This window comes from Neofelis nebulosa, chromosome 16 (assembly GCF_028018385.1).
Source record: "Neofelis nebulosa isolate mNeoNeb1 chromosome 16, mNeoNeb1.pri, whole genome shotgun sequence".
Classification (NCBI taxonomy): domain Eukaryota; kingdom Metazoa; phylum Chordata; class Mammalia; order Carnivora; family Felidae; genus Neofelis; species Neofelis nebulosa.
Window position 1 is genome coordinate 47,826,858 of NC_080797.1, and position 21,162 is coordinate 47,848,019.

Here is a 21,162-nt window from a genome sequence, read left to right on the forward strand (position 1 = left end):
TAAAAAATTTTTAATTAAAAAATTTAAAACTAATTTTTTAAAGAGATCCACTTGGCTCTCTTCTGTTTCTTCAGATGCTATATTGAATCTCCCCACTATGGCACCTGGGTGGCTCAGTCAGTTAAGCGTCTGACTCTTGATTTGGGCTCAGGTCATGATCTCACAGTTTCATGAGTTTAAGCCCTGCATTGGGCTCCATGCTGATAGTGTGGAGTCTTCTTGGGAGTCTCTCTCTCCTTCTGCCCCTCTTCCACTTGCGCTCTTTCAGTCTCTCAAAATAAATAAACTTAAAAAATAAATCTCCCACCAATCACACACTAAAGTTCTATTCTCATGTCCTCATAAAAGTATTCTTGTCCCCTCCCTCTTTGTGATGACCCCACATCAGCTCACTCATTTAAAAACTGCTTGTAAAAGCTGTTTTTCAGTTTTACCCTTATCCTGCCAACTGAGTTGTTTATAAGTACTGCTTTAGTATATGTCATTTAGTACATTTAGTACATGTCAGTCAAGACTTTTCTGAAGATAGTTCTGTTTAATCAGTTAATCTTCAGTGGCATTGTAGATGGTACTTATTAAACTATTAACTGGTTGTAATGTCTGTATTAGATATTGATATCATAATATTTGGGTGTTTTTATTCTATTTATATTTGGTGCTTTTGTAAATGTAGTATGTACTTTAAAAAGAACTTTTCTTTCTTTCTTTCTTTCTTTCTTTCTTTCTTTCTTTCTTTTCTTTTTTTTAAAGATTTTAAGTAATCTCTACATCTAACATGGGGCTTGAACTCACAACCCCAGCATCAAGAGTTGCATGCTCCTGTGACTGAGCCAGCCAGGTTTCCCTAAAAAGAATTTTTTCAAAGCACAGACATATCTGTTGTTTTAGTAGTTCTTCCAAATCCCCATGAGATAGCAACTCATCCTTACTTAAAATAGATGAGAAAATAAGCACAAGAAAATTAGATGGTTTACTTTGTATATTTGATTTCCTTTGAATGACAGGGCCTAGACTCATCTGAGCTCGCTGATCCCAAGGATGAAGTCAAAGTTTGCAAAAGAAAATGATTACATACTGTTGCCTAAAGGGAGCCCAGGACTCAAGTGAGAGATTCAGGGAGTTAGAAATCTCCTTAGTAAGCTAGATCAGAGATGTGAACACTGCTGTTGAAGATAAAGAAGCAAACTACTTAATGTTTAAATGTAATATTGTGATTAGGCTTCCTTTGTCAACACAAAGCACAGGTTTGGAAGACCCTCCTCTGGCAGTTGCCTTTATGCTTCAAGCAGTGGGTGAGCCAGGAAGTGCGAGGCTCAATCTTGGATTAGAGGAGAAGGCATAATGGTTACAGGACATTTGGACATCTAATACGGTTCAAGTTTGGCTAACCAGTTTAGAGACTGTGTTATATATGGTGGGTATTCAGTGTGACTGAATGATTTATGAAGAAGGTATTATAATTAAGAAGTATGTATATACTTTCATTATCTCTGTATTTTAAACAACCTAACATAATTGGCCCTGTGCTGAAGGCCAATTATTTTCTATTGTTCTCGGTTTCTAATTTTATAAGAATACTTTCATTTTGAGAAAAATGCTCAGAACAGCTTTTGCTCAATTCGTCCTTATACCTTCTCTTTCCTCCCCCTTCCCACAACTTGTAACAGCAGTTTTGAAGCAACTGTATGTGGGTGGTTTCCATGGTATAAGACAACAACTTTCACAAAGAGGGTGCTTCAGCCTGAGCTAATTGGCCATGATGTGTTCCAGTGTTATGTGTATAAACACAGATGCCCTCATATTGCAGGTATTTTAGCAGCTGATCATGCATGTCAAAAAAGGGAAGCATTTAGTCTCATTATCTGGGTGACAAGTGTAGTAGAGGAGGACAATGGGCACCAGTACAGGGGATTGGTTCACTTGAGTCACACTGTACCTAACTCACTTAACTGTTTCTGTTTTTCTTATTGACAGGACCAGGAAGAACAAGCTTACTTTGCAGTGTTTGATGGCCATGGAGGAGTGGATGCTGCCATTTATGCCTCCATTCACCTGCATGTTAATTTAGTACGCCAGGAAATGTTCCCCCATGATCCTGCTGAGGCCCTGTGCCGGGCCTTCCGGGTTACTGATGAGCGGTTTGTGCAGAAAGCAGCCAGGGAGGTATGCCTTTTTCTCATAAATTCCAGCCATGAATGCACTGGCTGAGCTCAGCTTGGTCTGTGGTTCAAGGGCTGCTTTGGATTTTGTCTTTTTGGGCAGGCATTATTTAAAGTTCTCTTTCAAACTGTATTCTTGACCCACAGTATTGGATTCTATAGTAGTTCTAATTCCCTCTTTAGGGTTTTAGGGGGTGATATGATGTACTGTAGAGAAACTCCGAAGCTATAGTTTTCCAGAAAGCCAGTCCATTGCTGGATTTGGCAGGTGAGTTTTATCTTTCTTATTTACCAGCGCCTGTCAGGTTCACACTAGGACCATCTCTATAAGCAGACTTTTGCTGACAAGATCTGGGTATGGTGATTAAAACAATGGACTAAAAAGGAAACAGAAGCTAGATTACTCCCATACACTTGGTTCTAAATGGGTTGGCAGTGTTTTACTGTGTATCTCTTGAGGGAAAATTTGCTTGGAAAGAGTGAATCCTTAGATGATTCTTGAACTGATTTTCTCTTAATAGGAAGAAAAGTCAGAGCTCATGTCCTAATTTCTTAAGGTTAATCAGACCTAAGGTTTTTACTCTACATGAATGACAGGGGCTCCAAATTAAGATCTAAAAGTAAAAATTTTAATCTAATTATCATTTGGGGCATTGGTATATGATTAACTACAGTACTCTATTCATTTCTAACTGGGGGCCAATAGCAAGATAATAATTTTTAATTTTTAAAATTACAGAATTATACATACAAAAATTAAGACTCCTGCCCTATGAATTAAACATTAACTATTTTTGAAATGGACTTGGAAAGAGCAGGGTCATCATTTAATCCATTTTTTCGATCTCATTGTTATTGGTTTATAGCAATAGTGGTGCTTGGAATTAATGAGACTAATTCAGAACTATTTGGTATTAAGCAATGAAAATATTCTGTTATCTCTCCACCTGCATCCCAGGTTTAGATTAATATGCAAATCCAACAACAGGAACCTAGGGTCTACATGTAGAGGTGGGGCAAGACAACAAAATACTCGTTGACCTCAGACCTTCTCAGAGGCTTTTGAGGGCTGGCGCTGCGTGGCTCTGCCTGCCTTGGAGCTGCTGGCTGTCCTCACTCTGAGGACAAGACTGGCCCCTGAGAGGTGATGTGTAATAACCAACGTGAAACTAAGAGACTTGCTTTGTCTTCTTCATCTTCTGTTTTATCCTTTTTCCTCTGTGCCCTCAAAATCAGGACTTTTCTTTCTGACCATGTTCACCTCATTTGCTTTGCCAGTGATCCTGATGTCTCTCAGTCTTGCCAACAGTTCTCTTGAATAATTTAGGTTTGTCTCAGCAGTTACTTTTCTCCTTCTTGTGCATCCATGTGCTGCTAACTGCTGGGAAGAAAGTAGCTATTCCTGTTGTGAAGCAGCCCTGCCTCCTGTTCTCTCCAGGGCATATGCACTGAAGTGTCTTTATCATGTGTTCCAGGGGGCTGAGTTTTTGAACACTCTGTGTGGGAAGGCATTTTATTGGTGGGTGAGGATTTATAACAAACTTTCCCTATATAGGGAAAATGAGAAGTTGTTTTTCTCATTGGATACAAGGGGCCTTTTACCATCCCTGACGCATTGGTTCTAATTTAGGCCAAGTCCTTGGTAACAGAAAGTCATGCTTATTTCGTGGTGACTCATGTCAAATTGGAGATGTCATTTTAGTATAGTAATATCGGGAGCATTAAGTACAGTGGTACTGAGCTACTGAGGTGAAATTCCAGGCTGTTCTTTATGCAGTGTTCCAAAAGCAAAGGCCCCTAAAATTATTATAGATTTTTTTTTAAACTATAAGCAACTTAGCATGCCAGGAAACATGTATCTCTTGGCTCCTAGTTAATATTCAGAGTATGGGAGCATTTGTTGTATATCAGTCAGATATTTTATATGTTTTGTGTAATCTAGGATCCTCCCTGTGAACATACATCAGTAGCAAAATAGAGACCAGAATATGGAAATCTTTAAAGATTACTATAGTGGACTGACAACTGGACTAGGAGGAAAAAGAATTTCAGTTGTTTTGTGTACTAATGAATTACCTAGCCTTGGAAAATCACATAACCTGCCATAGTTTTTCTTACCTATACATGAAATGAAATGAAATGATCATCCCTGCCTTGCATATCACAGTTTGCATCTATGTGTGTGGACATGCACATAAAAATGCATTGAAAAATAGGAATTACTATTTATTGTGAAATCAAGTTATTAATAATCTAGCCCCCAACTAAAAGTTTATATTAACTATAAACTGCTTCTCAATGAGAATTTGATTTCTACTTATTTTTTACTGACTCTAGTTTTATTTAAATTATTTTCAGAGCTTAAGATGTGGGACCACAGGAGTGGTGACTTTTATCAGAGGTAACATGCTCCATGTGGCCTGGGTTGGGGATTCCCAGGTTATGCTTGTGAGAAAAGGCCAAGCTGTTGAACTAATGAAGCCACACAAACCGGACAGGGAGGTAAGTGTGCTCTGTTAGAGCACATGCCACAGAGGCAGTTTTCTAGTTACTAAGATTCATTTGATTATTATAATTACCACGACTCGCTGAGTAACCATGTCCACCTTACAAAGGAGTAATAAAGAGAACCTCTCCAGGAAGCTGATGAATATTATATCTCTTGTTTACTATGTAAGGTAGAAAAATAAATCCTGAATCCAATTATTTGCTTCTCTCTATTGCATTGCTGTTTAGGATGAAAAGCAGCGAATTGAGGCTCTTGGAGGTTGTGTAGTCTGGTTTGGTGCCTGGAGGGTGAATGGAAGTCTGTCGGTCTCCAGAGCTATTGGTAGGAAAAACCAATTAATTTTTGTTTCTCCAGACTGTCCTCTTTCAGATCATTGTCTTATATTAACTCCATATTATATTAACTACAATAAGAAAACCTGAGATGGTAATTTATATTATCGGACTGGTTATTATTATTTAAAATAACGATTGGATAATGCCTCTTAATTATTTGATTTAATCAACCATTTCATCTATATGCTTAAATACCATTATTAACAGGGAACTATGTTAAATGCAGAACTTCTTAGTTTCTATCCTTTTTTTCTTTTTTGAATGGAAGCCCTTAATCTTTGGGACACAAATTTGCTTAAAACCATAGTGATCCTCATTTCATTCCATTTTGGGTCATATTTAGCTTGACTTGGTATTTTCAAGAGGACAGGAAGGCTTCCCTCTCTATATTTTACCTTTCTAATGTCTTTACTTGTTTTTCATTGAATTATAAAATGACATCAACATTGTACTTTTTAGATGAAAACAATTTTCTTTATGTGGAATATACTGATTTGCCAGGTAACTCTAGGTTTTAAAGAATCTGGCTCCCTAGTACATAAGTTCTTCAGAAGGGGAAGTCAATGAAACTATCTAAAACTTAGAGAGTAAACAGCTAAGCTTATTGGACGGAATGACAAAATGCAAGGGCATAAGTTCAAAGATAGTCCTGTTTCTATTTTTGTTTTACTTTGGCACCTGTGTTTATTATATTTTAGGCTTCATGTCTTAGCTTCATTTTCTGGTTTTTAAAGTTTTTTTTTTTTAACATTTATTTATTTTTGAGACAGAGCATGAACGGGGGAGGGGCAGAGAGAGAGGGAGACACAGAATTCGAAGCAGGCTCCAGGCTCTGAGCCATCAGCCCAGAGCCCAAAACGGGGCTTGAACTCACAGACCATGAGATCGTGACCTGAGCTGAAGTCGGACGCTCAACCGACTGAGCCACCCAGGCGGCCCTCTGGTTTTTTAAAAAGAATAAATTTGTGTGTATCTTTATAGGTGATATGCATGCATACTGCAGTTCTTAGACGCTGCTCCTAAAGAAAAAATGAAGTGGTTTGACATAGGGATAAAATGGATAAACGGCATTCACATCCAACCCCCCAATTTTGCTTATCATTACCAAAACATTCTAGAACATTAACAAAATCTCAAAGGATTGATTCAGTTTCACCAGTGATGTGAGTTCCTCCCACTCTTTGGGAAGGTGCTGGCAAGCTGTGAAGTGGCCCAAATGTGAGCAGCAGAAGGCTGAGACAGAAAGTGAAAACTGAAAGATCCTGCAAGTGCTTCTGAAAAAATAAGAGTTAGACTGAGAGAGTTATTAGGAGCTCTGGAATAAGACCACCGAGGAGAAACTTCTCATTACTAAAACACACCCTCATGTAAAATTATTTCTGACAGTTCCTCTTGATCTTACTTTGTCACAGTACTGAAACGTACCTTTCATGCTGATAATAGAACCAACTTTACTAGAGAATACTTGCCTTTTCTTGCTTCTAAAATATAACATAAGGAGAAACCAAAAGCAAGGGAAGACTGTCCTTGAATAAGAGACAGTCTAAGAGAGAATAAGGCAAACTTGATAGACGAAGTGGCTTTTAGGTTGGATGTGGAGGACAGTGTGTAGGGGAGGAAATTCCAGGGGTAGGGGCATACAAATACGTGGGCGCCTGAAAGGGCATGCCATGTTTTAGGAACAGCAGCACATACAAGAGACTAGGGCAGAGGGCGGGCGTGGTAAAAGTAAGTGTTGCTGCCAGATTGTGAAGGGGTTTATATGCCAGGCTAAGTAGTCTAGACTCTCCTAGGTGAATAAGCATAGAGGCCACATGATCATTTATAATCCCTTATAAAGGTATTTGTTTGGGATGATGGTATAGAAGATGGACTAGAGTACAAAGACTAGATGGGATCTTTCAGCGGCTGTTGATACAGTTTGTTACAGCTATGAGGGCAGCTCAGAAAGGATACAGAGGAGGCAGAAATTGATTGGATGGAAGTGACAGTTTGTGGGGGTGGAGGAAAGCTGGCTTCCAGGTTTTTGACTTGTGTGACTGAGATGATAAAGCATCTGTAAAAAAGCAGCAGCATTTGTGGGGTGGGGAAGAGGGCGGGTAATGAGTTCATTTTGGACATATTTTATATTCTAGGTACCTTACCTGTGTGGTATCTTAGAAGAGATAATTTATATGTAGTTGGAAATACAAATCTGAGCTTAGCAGAGTTCTGAGTTGCAGATAGAAATGTGGGAACTCATCCCATTTTGGCAATAATATTAGCACTCTGTGAAGTGATATTGTATATATTAGTTGACACTATAGGCATTGCCCAGGAAGAACATGTAGTGTGATGAGAGACCCAAGGATGAGACTCATTACTGAAAGTTCCTGCTCTCTAGGTTTGTATCTTGGCTCTGTCACTTTACAAGCTATGCGCCTTGGGAAATTAACTTCCTTGTGTCTGTTGTTCCTTTGTAAAGCAGGAACGGTAACAGTGACTGGCTCATGGAGTTTTTGTATTAAATAGTATAATACATGCACCATACTTAAAACCCTGCCTGGCAGAGTTTTAGCACAAAATGATCGTTAGTGCTGTTGTTAAGTGAAAGAGCCAGTGAAGAAAATCAAGGAGGGATCAGAAATATACAAATGGGCTACCACAGATACTAAGTAAGAGAATAGGGTTTCTAGGAGTTAAGTAGTCACAGGGTCGAGTGCTAGAGAGGTGAAGTGAGATGTGGGATAAAAAAAAAAAAAAGACACGGAATTCTGAAAATAGGAAATAATTGGTAATATAGGAGAGGGAGAATGAGCAATAACAAAAGAATGTGTGTAGATTTAGTTTCTTGGGCAAGTTAGTGGTAAAGGAAATAATGTGGTGGCTTGTGGGAAAAGCTGATTTGGGAAAGGGTTGTTTTTATTGTTTTTGTTTTTAGGATAAGGAGTTTAGATCAGATTTGTAGGATAAAAGATGAGAGCAAGTAGAAGAGAAACTGAAGATGAGACAGAAGTGAGTCCTAGAGAGTCAGGTCCAAGAGCACAGGTTAGCTTTGAGAAGGAAAAGGAGACCTCTTATCTGAGACTGCTAACTCATAAGGTGAATCTCTTCAAAAAAAAAAAAATAAAAAAGGAGGGGGTAGGGGAAGGAATTGAGGGAATTCAGGTTTGATAAACTTCATTTTCTTTGAAGTAGGAAATCAGGCCCTCTACCAAAATCCAGTAGCTTAATTGGAAGAGAGAGGTGAAGAATGTGGGAAAAGATTTGGAAAGCTCACAGAATAAAACAGGGGGCTAAATGGGGACAAGAAAAAGTACTCTTGAGCTGAGTTCAACTCTATTTAGGAAATAAGGGACACTTTTAAAGCTTTAAAAATGAACAGCTTTCAACAGTTTCTCCTCCTGAGCCCTTCAGATTTATGATCCAAAGTTGACAGAGGCATGATGTTTCCTAGCACATGGAGAGAGGAGGTTGAAGATAAAAGGATGTTGCCATTTCCACCATGAAATGGATAATCATGCCCTCCTACCAAATTTGGGGCGAAATGTCATGAATTTGACATCCAACAGTAGAGCAGGTGAAAAGCCAGAATTTTGGCAGCATTTTCTCTGTGCAAATCTTTTGTATGTTCTGTTCCAAACTAACAGTTGCAGTAGCCTTTTAATTGAAGCACTAAAACAAGATATTTGGGAACAGTATGACTCAGATCACATTTATTTTTAGAGCTGGAATTCAGAAAATAATAATGATGATAATAATAGGTGGAATAGGGGATGGGGAAATTTAGTAAAGTGGATTGGTGGAGAACACTGAATCCTGTGATTGGAAGTTTTGATTAGCTTTCTCAGGCTACTGGGAGGCATCACAGTATAGAAGTGAAATTGAAGTTGATGGATCAAAACCATGTTTGAGGGAAGATGGTTCTGGCTACTGTATGAAAAAGACTAGTTTCGTATCTTTTATCTGTTTTTCAAGGTATCCCATCACGAGACCTGCTGAGAGGGCATGTGGCCTACACTGGTCCTAGCGGTTATTGCTAGGGTTCCTACTGAGCTTTCTGGGCCTATGTGAGGATTAAACAGGGATGTGAAATGTTGGAGAGGACCTTACTTATAGGAGAGAACCTACAACAAATTATGAGAAAGAGTAATGACAGAGCCAGATCACTTAAGTATAATTATCTTCATTTTATCATCCCCTAGTTACAAAGTCATTTTAGTACTTCATCAGCATCTAATGAGGGTTTGTAAGTAACAAAGGTAGGGTTGGGACCCAGGTAGTCTGACTCCACCAAGCTGTACTTTACAAATGATAAAATGTTTTGTAAATTTTAAAACTTTAACTGTTTCCTAATATAGCAGTTATTGCTAAATACTGTTTCCTATGTACAGTAGAAAATGAGTATCCCTTGTTGTACTAATAAGCGATCCTGTGTTATACTTAATAGGCTAAGGACCCTTTGGCTAGGCTCTCTCCAAGTACCTAGAGGAAAACAATAAATATAGAATGGATCTGGAAATGCTCTAGATCTGAAAGATCCAATGTGCACTGTAGATGATTAATTTTCTCAGTAGTCTGATAGACTGAAGACCATGAGCCCACATTAAGCTAAGTTTCTGTCTCCACTCCAAGCACTCCATATATAGCTACGCATCATTCCTTAACAGTTGTCTCTCTGTCTTTGTTAATGCTATTCCTTCAATCAAGGGCTCTTCTATGCCTGGTGATAACTAACTTCGAGGCCCAGTAGGGCTTTGGGGGCTCTCACAGTGTTCATAAGTAGAGAATGAACAATAGCAATAAAGGTGGTGGGGGGAGAGGGTTCGATCAAAGACAAATGAAGAAAGCAAAAATATGGTAGTCCCTGAAGATGAGAGAAATATGATTATGTTTTCCAGTTCTCTAGAAGTTACAAGTAAAGCAGCTTTAAAAAGCAAAAAGTGGGGCATCTGGGTGGCTTAGTCGGTTAGGCAGTTATCTTCAGCTCAATGATCTCATGGTTCATGGGTTCAAGTCCCATGTTGGGCTCTGTGCTGACTGCTCAGAGCCTGGAGCCTGTTTCAGATTCTGTGTCTCCCTCTCTCTCTGTCCCTCCCCTGCTCGCACTCTGTCTCTGTCTCTTCAAAAATAAATGTTTAAAAAACTTAAAAAAATAAAATAAAACCAGAAACTAAGTAAATAAATAAATAGCAGAAAGCAAACTAGATTGGGAACCAAGAGGCTGACATTCTAGTTCTCATCTGAATCTTGGGATGACTTTTCCTGGCTTAAGGGAGTTGACTTGACTTTTAAAAATCCCTTGTAACTCAAACCTTTCTCTGTGCTAGCAGCATAAAGCTATTACTTTGAAAACAAAGACAGAAAATGTAAGTGTTTAATGAAGAGTGATCACAACTTTTTTTTTTTTTAATGTGGATTTGTTCTCAAGTCTGTTAAGTCAAATTTAACCACTAAAAAAAAAAAAAAAAAAAGATCAATAAACAAAATGTTCCTGTGTTAAGACTGAAATTTTTCAATGCAGCAAAAAATTTAGATTTGACATTTGTTGCCATGCTCAGCTAAGCCTAAATCATAGCTAGAGGCACAAGATTCAGAGTATAATAAGCTAGCTAAGTATGTAAGCCCAGTGAATGGCAATTATTTAACAGAGTAAGGAGTGAGCAGCATCTGATTAACAAAGAATTCAAGTACTATATTTTATCTGAAACTAGTTTATAAATTCTTTCCAGTGTATTCGGATCACAATCCAGTAAATTATGATCAGTCACAGCATTGGCCATAAACATTCCTATAAACATACAAGGTAAATTTGACCTACTTTTTAATTCCCACAGGAGATGCTGAACATAAGCCATATATCTGTGGGGATGCAGATTCTGCCTCTACTGTTTTGGATGGAACTGAAGACTACCTCATTCTGGCCTGTGATGGCTTCTATGACACCGTGAACCCTGATGAGGCAGTGAAAGTTGTGTCTGACCACCTGAAGGAGAATAATGGAGACAGTAGCATGGTTGCCCACAAATTAGTCGCATCAGCTCGTGATGCTGGGTCAAGTGATAACATCACTGTTATTGTGGTATTCCTGAGGGACATGAACAAAGCTGTAAATGTTAGTGAGGAATCAGATTGGACAGAGAACTCTTTTCAAGGAGGGCAAGAAGATGGTGGGGATGATAAGGAGAATCATGGAGAGTGCAAACGCCCTTGGCCTCAGCACCAGTGCTCAGCACCAGCCGATCTAGGCTATGATGGGCGTGTGGATTCATTCACTGATAGAACTAGCCTGAGCCCAGGGTCCCAAATCAACGTGCTGGAAGACCCAGGCTACCTAGATCTCACACAAATAGAAGCAAACAAACCTCACAGTGCCCAGTTTTTGCCACCAATTGAGATGTTTGGTTCTGGTGCACCAAAGAAGGCAAATCTTACTAATGAGCTAATAATGGAGAAAAAATCAGTTCAATCATCACTGCCTGAACAAAGTGGTGCTGGAGAGTTTCCCTCTTTTAATTTGGGTTCAACAGGGCAGCAGATATACAGAATGGAGAGCTTATCTCCTGTCTGTCCTAGGTTGGAAAATGAACAGTTCAAATTCCTGGGAAAGAGAGTTTCCAGATTGTCTCATTTACGCTATCATTATTCAAAGAGATGGTATGGATTCAGGTTTAATACAAAGTTGTATTCATTTATGTCTGCTCAAGAGCCTTCCCACAAAATAGGCACTGGTCTGTCCTCACTTATTCAAAGTGGGAAGAGAAATAGGATGTTAAGAAGTTTTCTGCCATGGAGGCAAAATATTTGGAAAGGATACAGTGCCAACATGATGAGGAAGCTCAGAAAGAGTAATGATATTCCAGACCCAGGTCTTCCTTGGAGCTATAAAATATAATACTTTCTCTCTTTAAAGTAGGCTAGCTAGCTCTCCCCCAATAAAAACACCACTATCAGAGTAGAAACAAGGTAGACATTTCTGAAATATATGTGCTTCATTATGAAACCATGGATGGCTCAATTCTTAAATGTAAATAGATCTCTAGAAAACCCAAAAGTGTTTCCAGTCTAAAAAAAAAAAAAAAAGTATTGGCGGTTTCACTAGCAAAATTATACAACTGGTCCCTGTGATGTGTCTCCACACCTACATACAATCCCCACTTTACTACCCTTCACATCACTAGTGGAAGCTTGTGAGTTATTTTAGTCAGGATATCTAATGTTGAAATCTGAACGCAGGTGATATCTGGTTTGATGTGCCTAATATATCTATGGGAAACCTAATGCAGAATTAGATTTAACTGGGGGATGTTCCTTAAGACTGGGGACTGTGAGGGAACCCCTCCCCTCTTTTTTTTGGTTGGTAAAAGACTAAAAGCCATATGGGTTTTAATTGGTTACAGTGAAAGCAGAAAACTAGTATAAAAGTGTCATATTTTCAGACTTGTGAGGTGGTATACAGTCAAAAAGATATACTGATTTTTTTTTTCCTGTAACATAAAAGATTATGAAAATTTTCTGAATTAAAAAGTATTTCCTAGGGCTGTGTAGCTATTTGGGAGTTTCATAACCTGTTATGGTGCTTTTGGCAGAATTTTTATTATTTGTCATTTTAGACTGCTGTCAACTGGTTTTAACCTATGATGCTAATATGTTTTTTCACTGTACCTTCATCTCAGGAATAAAACTGATTTAATGGAGATGATGTTAGGTACAAATATACTAGAATCAAGTTACCATTTAAAAAAGAAAAACAGTATTTCTATTTTTTCTGCCTTTTTTTAAGTTCACAGACAGCAAAAGCATACACTACTACAAAAATAAAAACTGGTTTTGGTGAATGAAAAATACTGGTTTTAACTTCTCTAAAATTGTTTTCCCCAAGGGAATGAAATAATTGGTATGAAAGAGGTTGAAAGTACTGCCCAAAGTCAGCCCAGAGAGGCCAAGTGCAAAGGAGAAGGCAGAGAACGGAGACTGAGGTCTATCTAGTTACAAATGGAGATGCTCCAGAGTCCTGCTACATGCCACTTCAGACTGCAGAGAGGACGTCTTTCTCATTTCAGTATAGTTACTTATATTTGATAATTTGTCTGTTTTGCCATTTCTGTAGTTTCAAGCTAGAAGCATATCTTTAAAGATAGCAAATAAACTAATAAGCAGATTCATTCTGTGAAGCTGCCTCTGATTCTCTTGAGAATCATGAATAATACCACATGACCTTTTACCTTCCCCTAGTCAACCGTGGACCAGCCACACCATGGACAGGAGCTGCCCACTCACATACAACACTGGGAGGCACCAAATGTTCTTGCTGAAAAATGTCCACTGCCTGTGTTTTTTATAGAATAATACTGTTACTTTATGTTCCCCAGACCCATAATGGAGGACTCAGATTCCTAGATTTTAAAAACAAAGGACTGCAGCGTATTTTGGATGCCAGTATAGCTATATCAAATACATAAAAACTTCAGCAATGATCAGATTGTTAACCTATACATTTTATTTTTAAGAATTTGTAAGATTTTCAGTATTTCTCTTGAAGTCATTTATTCTTTTCTCAAGTCTTCTGACACGTGGCTAAAAAGGAGGAAGTAAACATGGCTCCAACTATAGTACCAGAATTTTCACTAACCTGATGTTTACCCCCATATACGGACCTCACTCACATCTGTCACTTTCTGAAGCCTAGATCTTGTTAACAACCCATCAGGTGAAGAGTCAGTTTCAAATCAAATTATCTAAGGAAACAAGAAAACAGGCAGCAGAGTATTGGTACACATTATAGTCCAAAGCACTTACCTAAATTAAAAAAAAAATTTTTAAGATTTTCTGTAGTTGTCCATTGCTACTGTGTTTGATCAGAATAAAGAAGGTGAAAGGAAAGAAGATACAAATGATAGATTTTTTCAGTGGGGAAAAATGGTTGGATGAAACTCGGATGAATAGACCACACTTTTAAGGGTCTGAATTTTGTAGATCTGACTATATAAGCAGTTCCATTTTTCATACCAGTAGCCCTCTAGAAAATAAAGCAGAGTAGTTCTAGTGTGGTCAAGTTATAAACCAATATTGTGAAAAATAGCAACTCATTTGTTCACAACATGCATATTTATAGAGTAGTTAGGTACCATTTGTAAGGTAAATCCTTTAAAATTCTACATTAAAGTAGTGGTTATTGGTATGATATATGCTGCTCTTGATTCTATAAACTAGGTAAAAAGCAGTGCTTTGTGAAATGCAGTGTTATATCTTAATGCCACTGGTGATAGAAAGTAGTTCCCTTCGAGTTCAAATCCTGTGCCCTTATTTGCTGCTTGCTAATGTAAGCAATAAGTACCCCTCTAACTAATGGTATCTACACATTCTGTAACTTGTATTTAATGATGGTGTATCTGGTGATTGTAAAAATATTAGATATAAAAGTATATATAATATATATTAACTGTTAATGCTGAGGTAATAGTCTGTGAATTATGTGTTTTGTACTTTTAACTGTGTAATTTAGTGGTGGTGAAAATTCTACACTCAGTCCTTCAGAGTGACAGTATCCCTTTTTCAATTTAACATGATATGCATCAATTTGTTTGCCTGCTAAAGTCTTGTTAGAATAGGAAATAGTAAAACAAATATAAACAAGAAAGTGTAGTACTTGTTAGGGAAACAGACTTCAGGTTACCAAATGAAGTCCTTACAAACTCCTTGTACATTCACTGTGAGTTTCAAAGGGAATCAGTCCCTAAATTTAGGGTTTCCTTTGTTCACTTTCTAGATGTGTACTTTTGAGGGATATCTGAGGTTTAGCAACATTACAGCACCAAACACTGGGGCTATTAATCCCACTTATATCTGTGCTAAAGGGGATGGTGGAAACACACATGTATATACCTTTACTTTACCTAGAAGTGCCATCCACTGTCCTTGAAGTAGTAAGACTAAAGTTACTATTGCATTTAAGTAGGAGGATCCTTGAAAGTAACACCTTTTCCAAGGACAGTGTCAACAATGTCAATGTCAACACTGAGTCTGATTCTGACCACATTTATAGTGGTATAATGTCAACGTGGTGGTATAGTGTCACGCTGTATCTTCATGACAACCATACTCCATTGTTGGAACACTGTGCCAGTAAAAAGTGCAACATCCGATGGGCAGACGAAAATGATGCATAAAGAAGTTCAGTGTTTACAGATAAAACTGCTGTGGTTCAAGTACTTCTCCATCAAAGGCTTGCCAAGGCTTTGTGAGAAAGTGATTTGTAAATTATTACTTTGGTGTTTAAACATAATTTATTCACTCAATGACCATTCTCACCTACGCAAGGCCATGAAGGGGGATACTATATAGTTTTGGTCACATCGTAATTTTGGACACTTTTTCTTTGAGTCTTAAATTAGCAAAAGAACGTACTTTTTTCACCTTTTAAAACCATGTGATATTAAAGGATAAATTACCCACTCTTCTGTTCTAACCTGTGAATAGCTTAAATGTTTTTCTTCAAAACAAGATACCACCAGTATTATCACATGACTATTTTCCAAATGGTACTGTGTTGAAAAGTAATTGTTACTTCATCTTAGCAGTATTTTTTATCTTCTATTTTGAAGACTATTTATTGTATTAATTAGAAAATAGGAAATAGGGAACTCCAGATTGACACAGCAGTTGTTCTGGAAAAGGAAATACTTTAATAAACTCTGATGTATTAGATAATCCACAGATACATCATTGTTAACTCTTACTCTAGGTGCTCTTTGATGAGAGACAGGCTTTGTTCCCTTGTTCATGACATTACTCTGCAAAGAATTCTCTATGGAGTGAAGCGAATGAAGTGAATCATTTCTTACCAAGTAAATTTAACAATTTACAAACCTGCTCTACAGCTCACTTATGAGTTCAGTTGTAATCATGAGTGATCCTTCCTATTTTATTAAAACTATTCATTCAGGTTAAGACATATGTGGAAATATTGCCAATACCTTAATAAAACCCAACAATTTAAAACCACTAGTCATTTGTCTTTTTATTCAAAGGAAAGATAAGTTATTTATTGCTAAGGTTAATCATAGCAACGAAGAACCTCAAACCAAGCACATACTCCTAACCTAGATTAATTCAGACTCTGCTATACAAGTCTAATAAGCAGGAGGAAAGGCCTGCTGTGTTTAGATGTAAAAACAATTCTCCAAACTATCTACTGCCCTACATATGATAGGTCACTTTCAACAAACTATACAGAACCATATGAAAAAAAAAATGTATTCTGAAGAGTGAAGCAATCATCAGAACCAGCCACCCTTAACAGCCAAAGCAGTCTTGAGAAAGAACAAAGCTGGAAGTATCACAATCCCAGATTTCAGGCTATACTACAAAGGTGTAGTAACCAAAACCAGTATCGTACTGATACTGGCATAAAAATAGACCTAGTGATCAGTGGAAGAGAACAGAGCAAGCCCAGAAACCCAGTCGATGTGTGACAAAGGAGGTGTAAAACTATACAAGAGGGAAACATCAGTCTCTTCAGTAAATGGTGGTAAGAAAACTGGACCACAGTCACTCTTACATGGTACACAAAAATAAATTCAAAATGGATTAAATACCTAAATGTGACACCTGAAATCAAAAACAAAACCACACCAAAAACCTAGAAGAAAACATAGGCAATAATGTCTTTTTTTTTTAATTTTTTTTTTTTTTAACGTTTATTTATTTTTGAGACAGAGAGAGACAGAGCATGAACAGGGGAGGGTCAGAGAGAGAGGGAGACACAGAATTGGAAGCAGGCTCCAGGCTCTGAGCCATCGGCCCAGAGCCCGACGCGGGGCTCGAACTCACGGACTGTGAGATCGTGACCTGAACTGAAGTCGGATGCTTAACCGACTGAGCCACCCAGGCGCCCCAATAATGTCTTTAACATGAGCCTTAGCAACTTTTTTCTAGATCTGTCTCCTCAGGCAAGATGAGCAAAAGCAAAAGTGAACTATGGGGACTTCACTAAAATAAAAAGCACTTGCACATTGAAGGAAACTATCACCAAAATGAAAAGGTAACCTGAATGGGAGAAGATATTCACAAATGACATATCTGATAAAGGGATAATATTCAAAATATATAATGAACGTATACAACTAAACATCAAGAAAACATTCTGAATAAAATATTGGCAGAGTACCCAAACACATTACAAAGATGACATACAGATGGCAAAGACACATGAGAAGATACTCCGTTATCACTCATCATCAGGGAAACGCAAATCAAAACCACAATGAGATATATGACATCAGAATAGCTAGTATCAAACAGACAAGAAATAACAAATATTGGCAAGTATGTGGAGAAAAAGGATCCCTCATGCATGCTTGGTGGGATGTAAACTGGTGTAGCCACTGTGGAAAACAAAATGGAAATTCCCCCCAAAATGAAAAATTGGGTGCCTGGTGGCTCCATCAATCAGTTAAGTGTCTGACTTGATTTTGGCTCGGGTCATGATTTCACGGTGGGTTTGAGCCCTGCACTGGGCTCTGCGTCGTGTGGAGCCTGCATGGGATTCTCTGTCTCCCTCTCTGTCTCACCCTTCCCTGCTCATGTGCGCACACTTGCATGATCTCTGAAAAATAAACTTTAAGAAAAAACTAAAAATTGAATTACTGGGGTGCCTGGCTGGCTCAGTTGGGAGAAGTGTGTGACTCTTGATCTTGGGGTCATGAGTTCAAGCCCCACAGTGGGTGTAGAGATTACTTAAAAAAAAATAAAATATGTAAAATAGAATTACCATGTGATCTAGTAATTCCACTATTGGGTATTTACCCAAAAGAAATGAAACACTAATTCAAGAAGATACATACACTCCTGTTTGCTGCAGCACCATTTACAATAGCCAAGATAGGGAAGCAACCCAAGTGTCTGTCCATTGACAGATGATTGGATAAAAAAGATGTGACACACACACACACAGGAATACTACACAGATATAAAAAGGGTTGCAGTCTTGCCATCTGCAATAACATGGATGTACAATGGATATCATGTTAAATGAAGTAAGCCAGAGAACAATCTATGTGCAATCTAAAACAACAGAAAGCAGAAACAGACCCATAAATACAGAGAACTGACGGTTGCCAGAGAAGAGGGTAGTATGGCCATCGGTGAAGGGGAGTGGGAGATCTAGGTTTCCAGTTACGGAATAAATAAGTCACAGGGATAAAAGGTACAGCGTAAGGAATGCAATTGGTGGTATTGTAATAGTGTTGTATGGGGACAGATGGTAGCTCTGTCACTTGTGAACATACAGCATAATGTATGGAGATGTTGAATTACTATGTTGTACACTGTGTATCGACTATGTATCAATTTAAAAAATACACAATTCTGAAACAAAAACAAAAAAGAAGCACTGACTTCTGCAGGCAGGTTAAGCATCCAGCTCTTGATTTTGACTCAGATCATGATCTCATGGGTTTGTAGGATCAATCCCTGCATCAGGCTCTGCAGTGGCAGCATGGAGCTTGCTTGGGATTTTCTCTCTCCCTCTCTCTCTCTGCACTCTTACTCTTGCACTCCCTACCCTTGCACTCTTTCAAAATAAACAAACATTAAAAAATAAAAAAGGAAAGGAAAGAAGAAGCAGACTGATAGGACCAAGATTTTGGGACAGAGAATTTAAAATAATTAAGGCTAGGGGTGACTGGGTGGCTCAGTTAGCTAAGCATTGGCTCAGGTCATGATCTCACAGCTCATGAATTCAAGCCCCATGTTGGGCCCTGTGCTGATAGCTCGGAGCCTGGAGCCTGCTTCGGATTCTGTGTCTGCCTCCCTCTCTGCCCCTCTCCCACTTGAGTGCTCTCTCAAAAATAAATAAACATTAAAAAAAATTTTAAACTATGGTTAATATGTTATGGAAATGGTGGACAACATATGCAAGATCTTATAGGTGGTTTTAGCAAAGAAACTATAAATAAAAATGCTAGAAATGAAAAGTACTGTAATAGAGATGATGAATGCTTTTGACTGGCTCATCAGTGGATTGAACAGTGCTGAGGAGAGATCAGTAAACTTAAAGATAAATCAACGTAAATTACCCTAACTGAAACACACACACACACACACACACACACACACACACACACACACACACAGTGAAGGAAAAATGAAAACAAAATAATCCCAGAAGAGAACATATAAGAGCTGTGGGACAATATCAGTCTAACATATACATATAATTGGAATCCTAAAAGGAGAAGAGAAAGATAGGGCAGAAGAAATATCTGAATAATAGCAAGAAAATTTCCAAAAATTTAAATCACAGACATCAAATCGTAGATCCAGGAAGCTCACAGAATATATAGCAGGATAAATACTCGAAACACACACCTAGGAAAAACAAATCTCTTCCAGATGTCTTCACTGGTAAATTCTACCAAACATTTAAGGAATAAATAACACCAATTCTATAATTCTCTTCCAGAAAAGATTAATTTTTTAAGGTCAGCATTACTCTGATACCAAATAGAATGAAGACAGGAAAACTATACATACCAATATCCTTCTTGCATATAGATGAAAAAATCCTCAGCAAAATATTAGCAAAACCAGTATCACTTATTAGAATGGCTAAAATTAAAAAGTGCTGACAGTACCAAGTGTCTGTAAGATCCAACTAGAACTCTCACATGTTGCTGTTAGTAATGTAAAATGGCAGTGCCACTTCTGGAAAAGTAGGTATCCAAGGATACATACTCTTTGGAATGTCCTGAATGACCCTCAGGTTTGACAATTGCTAGAACAACTCATAGAACTTAGGGAAATACTTATAGTTTTATTATACAAAAGATCAAAACCAGGCAAAAGAAAAGATGCATACAGTCAGGTCTAGGAGAGTCCTAATGTGAAGCTTCCTTGTGACCAAAGCATTTAAAGTCTTTTTTTAAATGTTTTTATTTATTTTTGAGACAGAGAGAGACAGAGCATGAGCAGGGGAGGTGCAGAGAGAGAAGGAGGGAGACACAGAATCCCAAGCAGGCTCCAGGCTCTGAGCTGTCAGCACAGAGCCCGACGCAAGGCTCAGACTCATGAACTGTGAGATCATGACCTGAGCCGAAGTCGGACGCCCAACCGACTGAGCCACCCAGGCGCCCCACCAGAGTATTTTATCTTCCCGAAACAACTATGGATGACAATACAGAGTACTGCCTACTGGGGAAGCTCATCTGAGCTTCAGTATGCAGAGATTTTATTGGGATTTCATAAAGTAAGCATGACAGACTCACTGGCAATGAGCCTGAACTATTCAGGCTGATATCAAGTGACTATGAACCCCAATCCTCTAATCACATGATCAGTCTTTCTAACATGCCAGACCCCTTCCTGAATTATCTCATTAGCATAAGCTATCAGGACCCACCATAAATAACAAAGACAATTCTATCATTCAGGACATTCCACGGACTATGCACCCCAGGAACCAGAGACAAAGACCAGCCAGATCTTTATCACACACCCAGCAATCCCATTCCAAGGCATGTATTAATTACTCTAGAGGATGAAAACTCACGTTCACACAAAAATCTACACACAAATGTTTATAAGATTCATAATCACTGGAAATAACCCAAATGTCCTTCAATGGGTAAATAAACAGTGGTACGCCCATACAGTGAACTACTACTCAGCAATAAAGGAAGTGCTGATTCATACAACATGGATGAAACCCAATGCATTTTGCTAAGTGAAAGGCTATGACACTCTGGTAAAGGGAAAATTAAAAGGACAGAGAACAGATCATGGTTGCCAGGAGTTGTGGGGGGCAGTGGGAAGGATTTACTTAACACAAGGGAACTCTGAGGGTAACTGAACTGTTTTATGCAGTTATTATGGTGCCAGATACACAACTCTGTATTTGTCAAAACCCACAGAACTGCACTGTACCACAAAGACTAAATTTTAATGTGTGTAAATTTAGAAATCAACCAGGATATGTGGGGAGGACAAAATGCAGGCTATAACAGATGAATCTTTCTTTATCACAAATGAATCATTTAATCACACTGAAGAGGATGGTGCAGAAAAGAATGAATGTAACTCTGAATCTTAGGACCTAAATAACTTTGGGAAAATGACAGGATACTGAAGGCTAAAAACAAAAAACTGTAAACCAGCACTGCCCTGTAGTTGGTAAACTTGT

At 38.2% G+C, this 21,162-nt stretch overlaps 2 protein-coding genes across 2 annotated transcripts in view; one reads left to right on the top strand and one right to left on the bottom strand.

Moving 5' to 3' along the window:
- Positions 1–15,986, top strand: part of PPM1E (protein phosphatase, Mg2+/Mn2+ dependent 1E) — a 215,891-nt gene extending 199,905 nt beyond the window's left edge. The window contains exons 4-7 of the mRNA XM_058703257.1: positions 1,975–2,163; positions 4,518–4,661; positions 4,896–4,989; positions 10,820–15,986. Coding sequence (XP_058559240.1) covers positions 1,975–2,163; positions 4,518–4,661; positions 4,896–4,989; positions 10,820–11,877 — 1,485 coding nt within the window. The 3' untranslated portion in view covers positions 11,878–15,986. The remainder of the gene's footprint in view (positions 1–1,974; positions 2,164–4,517; positions 4,662–4,895; positions 4,990–10,819) is intronic.
- The window catches only part of TRIM37 (tripartite motif containing 37), a 148,314-nt gene continuing 140,611 nt past the window's right edge, over positions 13,460–21,162 (bottom strand). Inside the window, exon 25 of the mRNA XM_058703251.1 lies at positions 13,460–13,720. Within this exon, the coding sequence (XP_058559234.1) occupies positions 13,717–13,720 (4 nt within the window). The 3' untranslated portion in view covers positions 13,460–13,716. The remainder of the gene's footprint in view (positions 13,721–21,162) is intronic.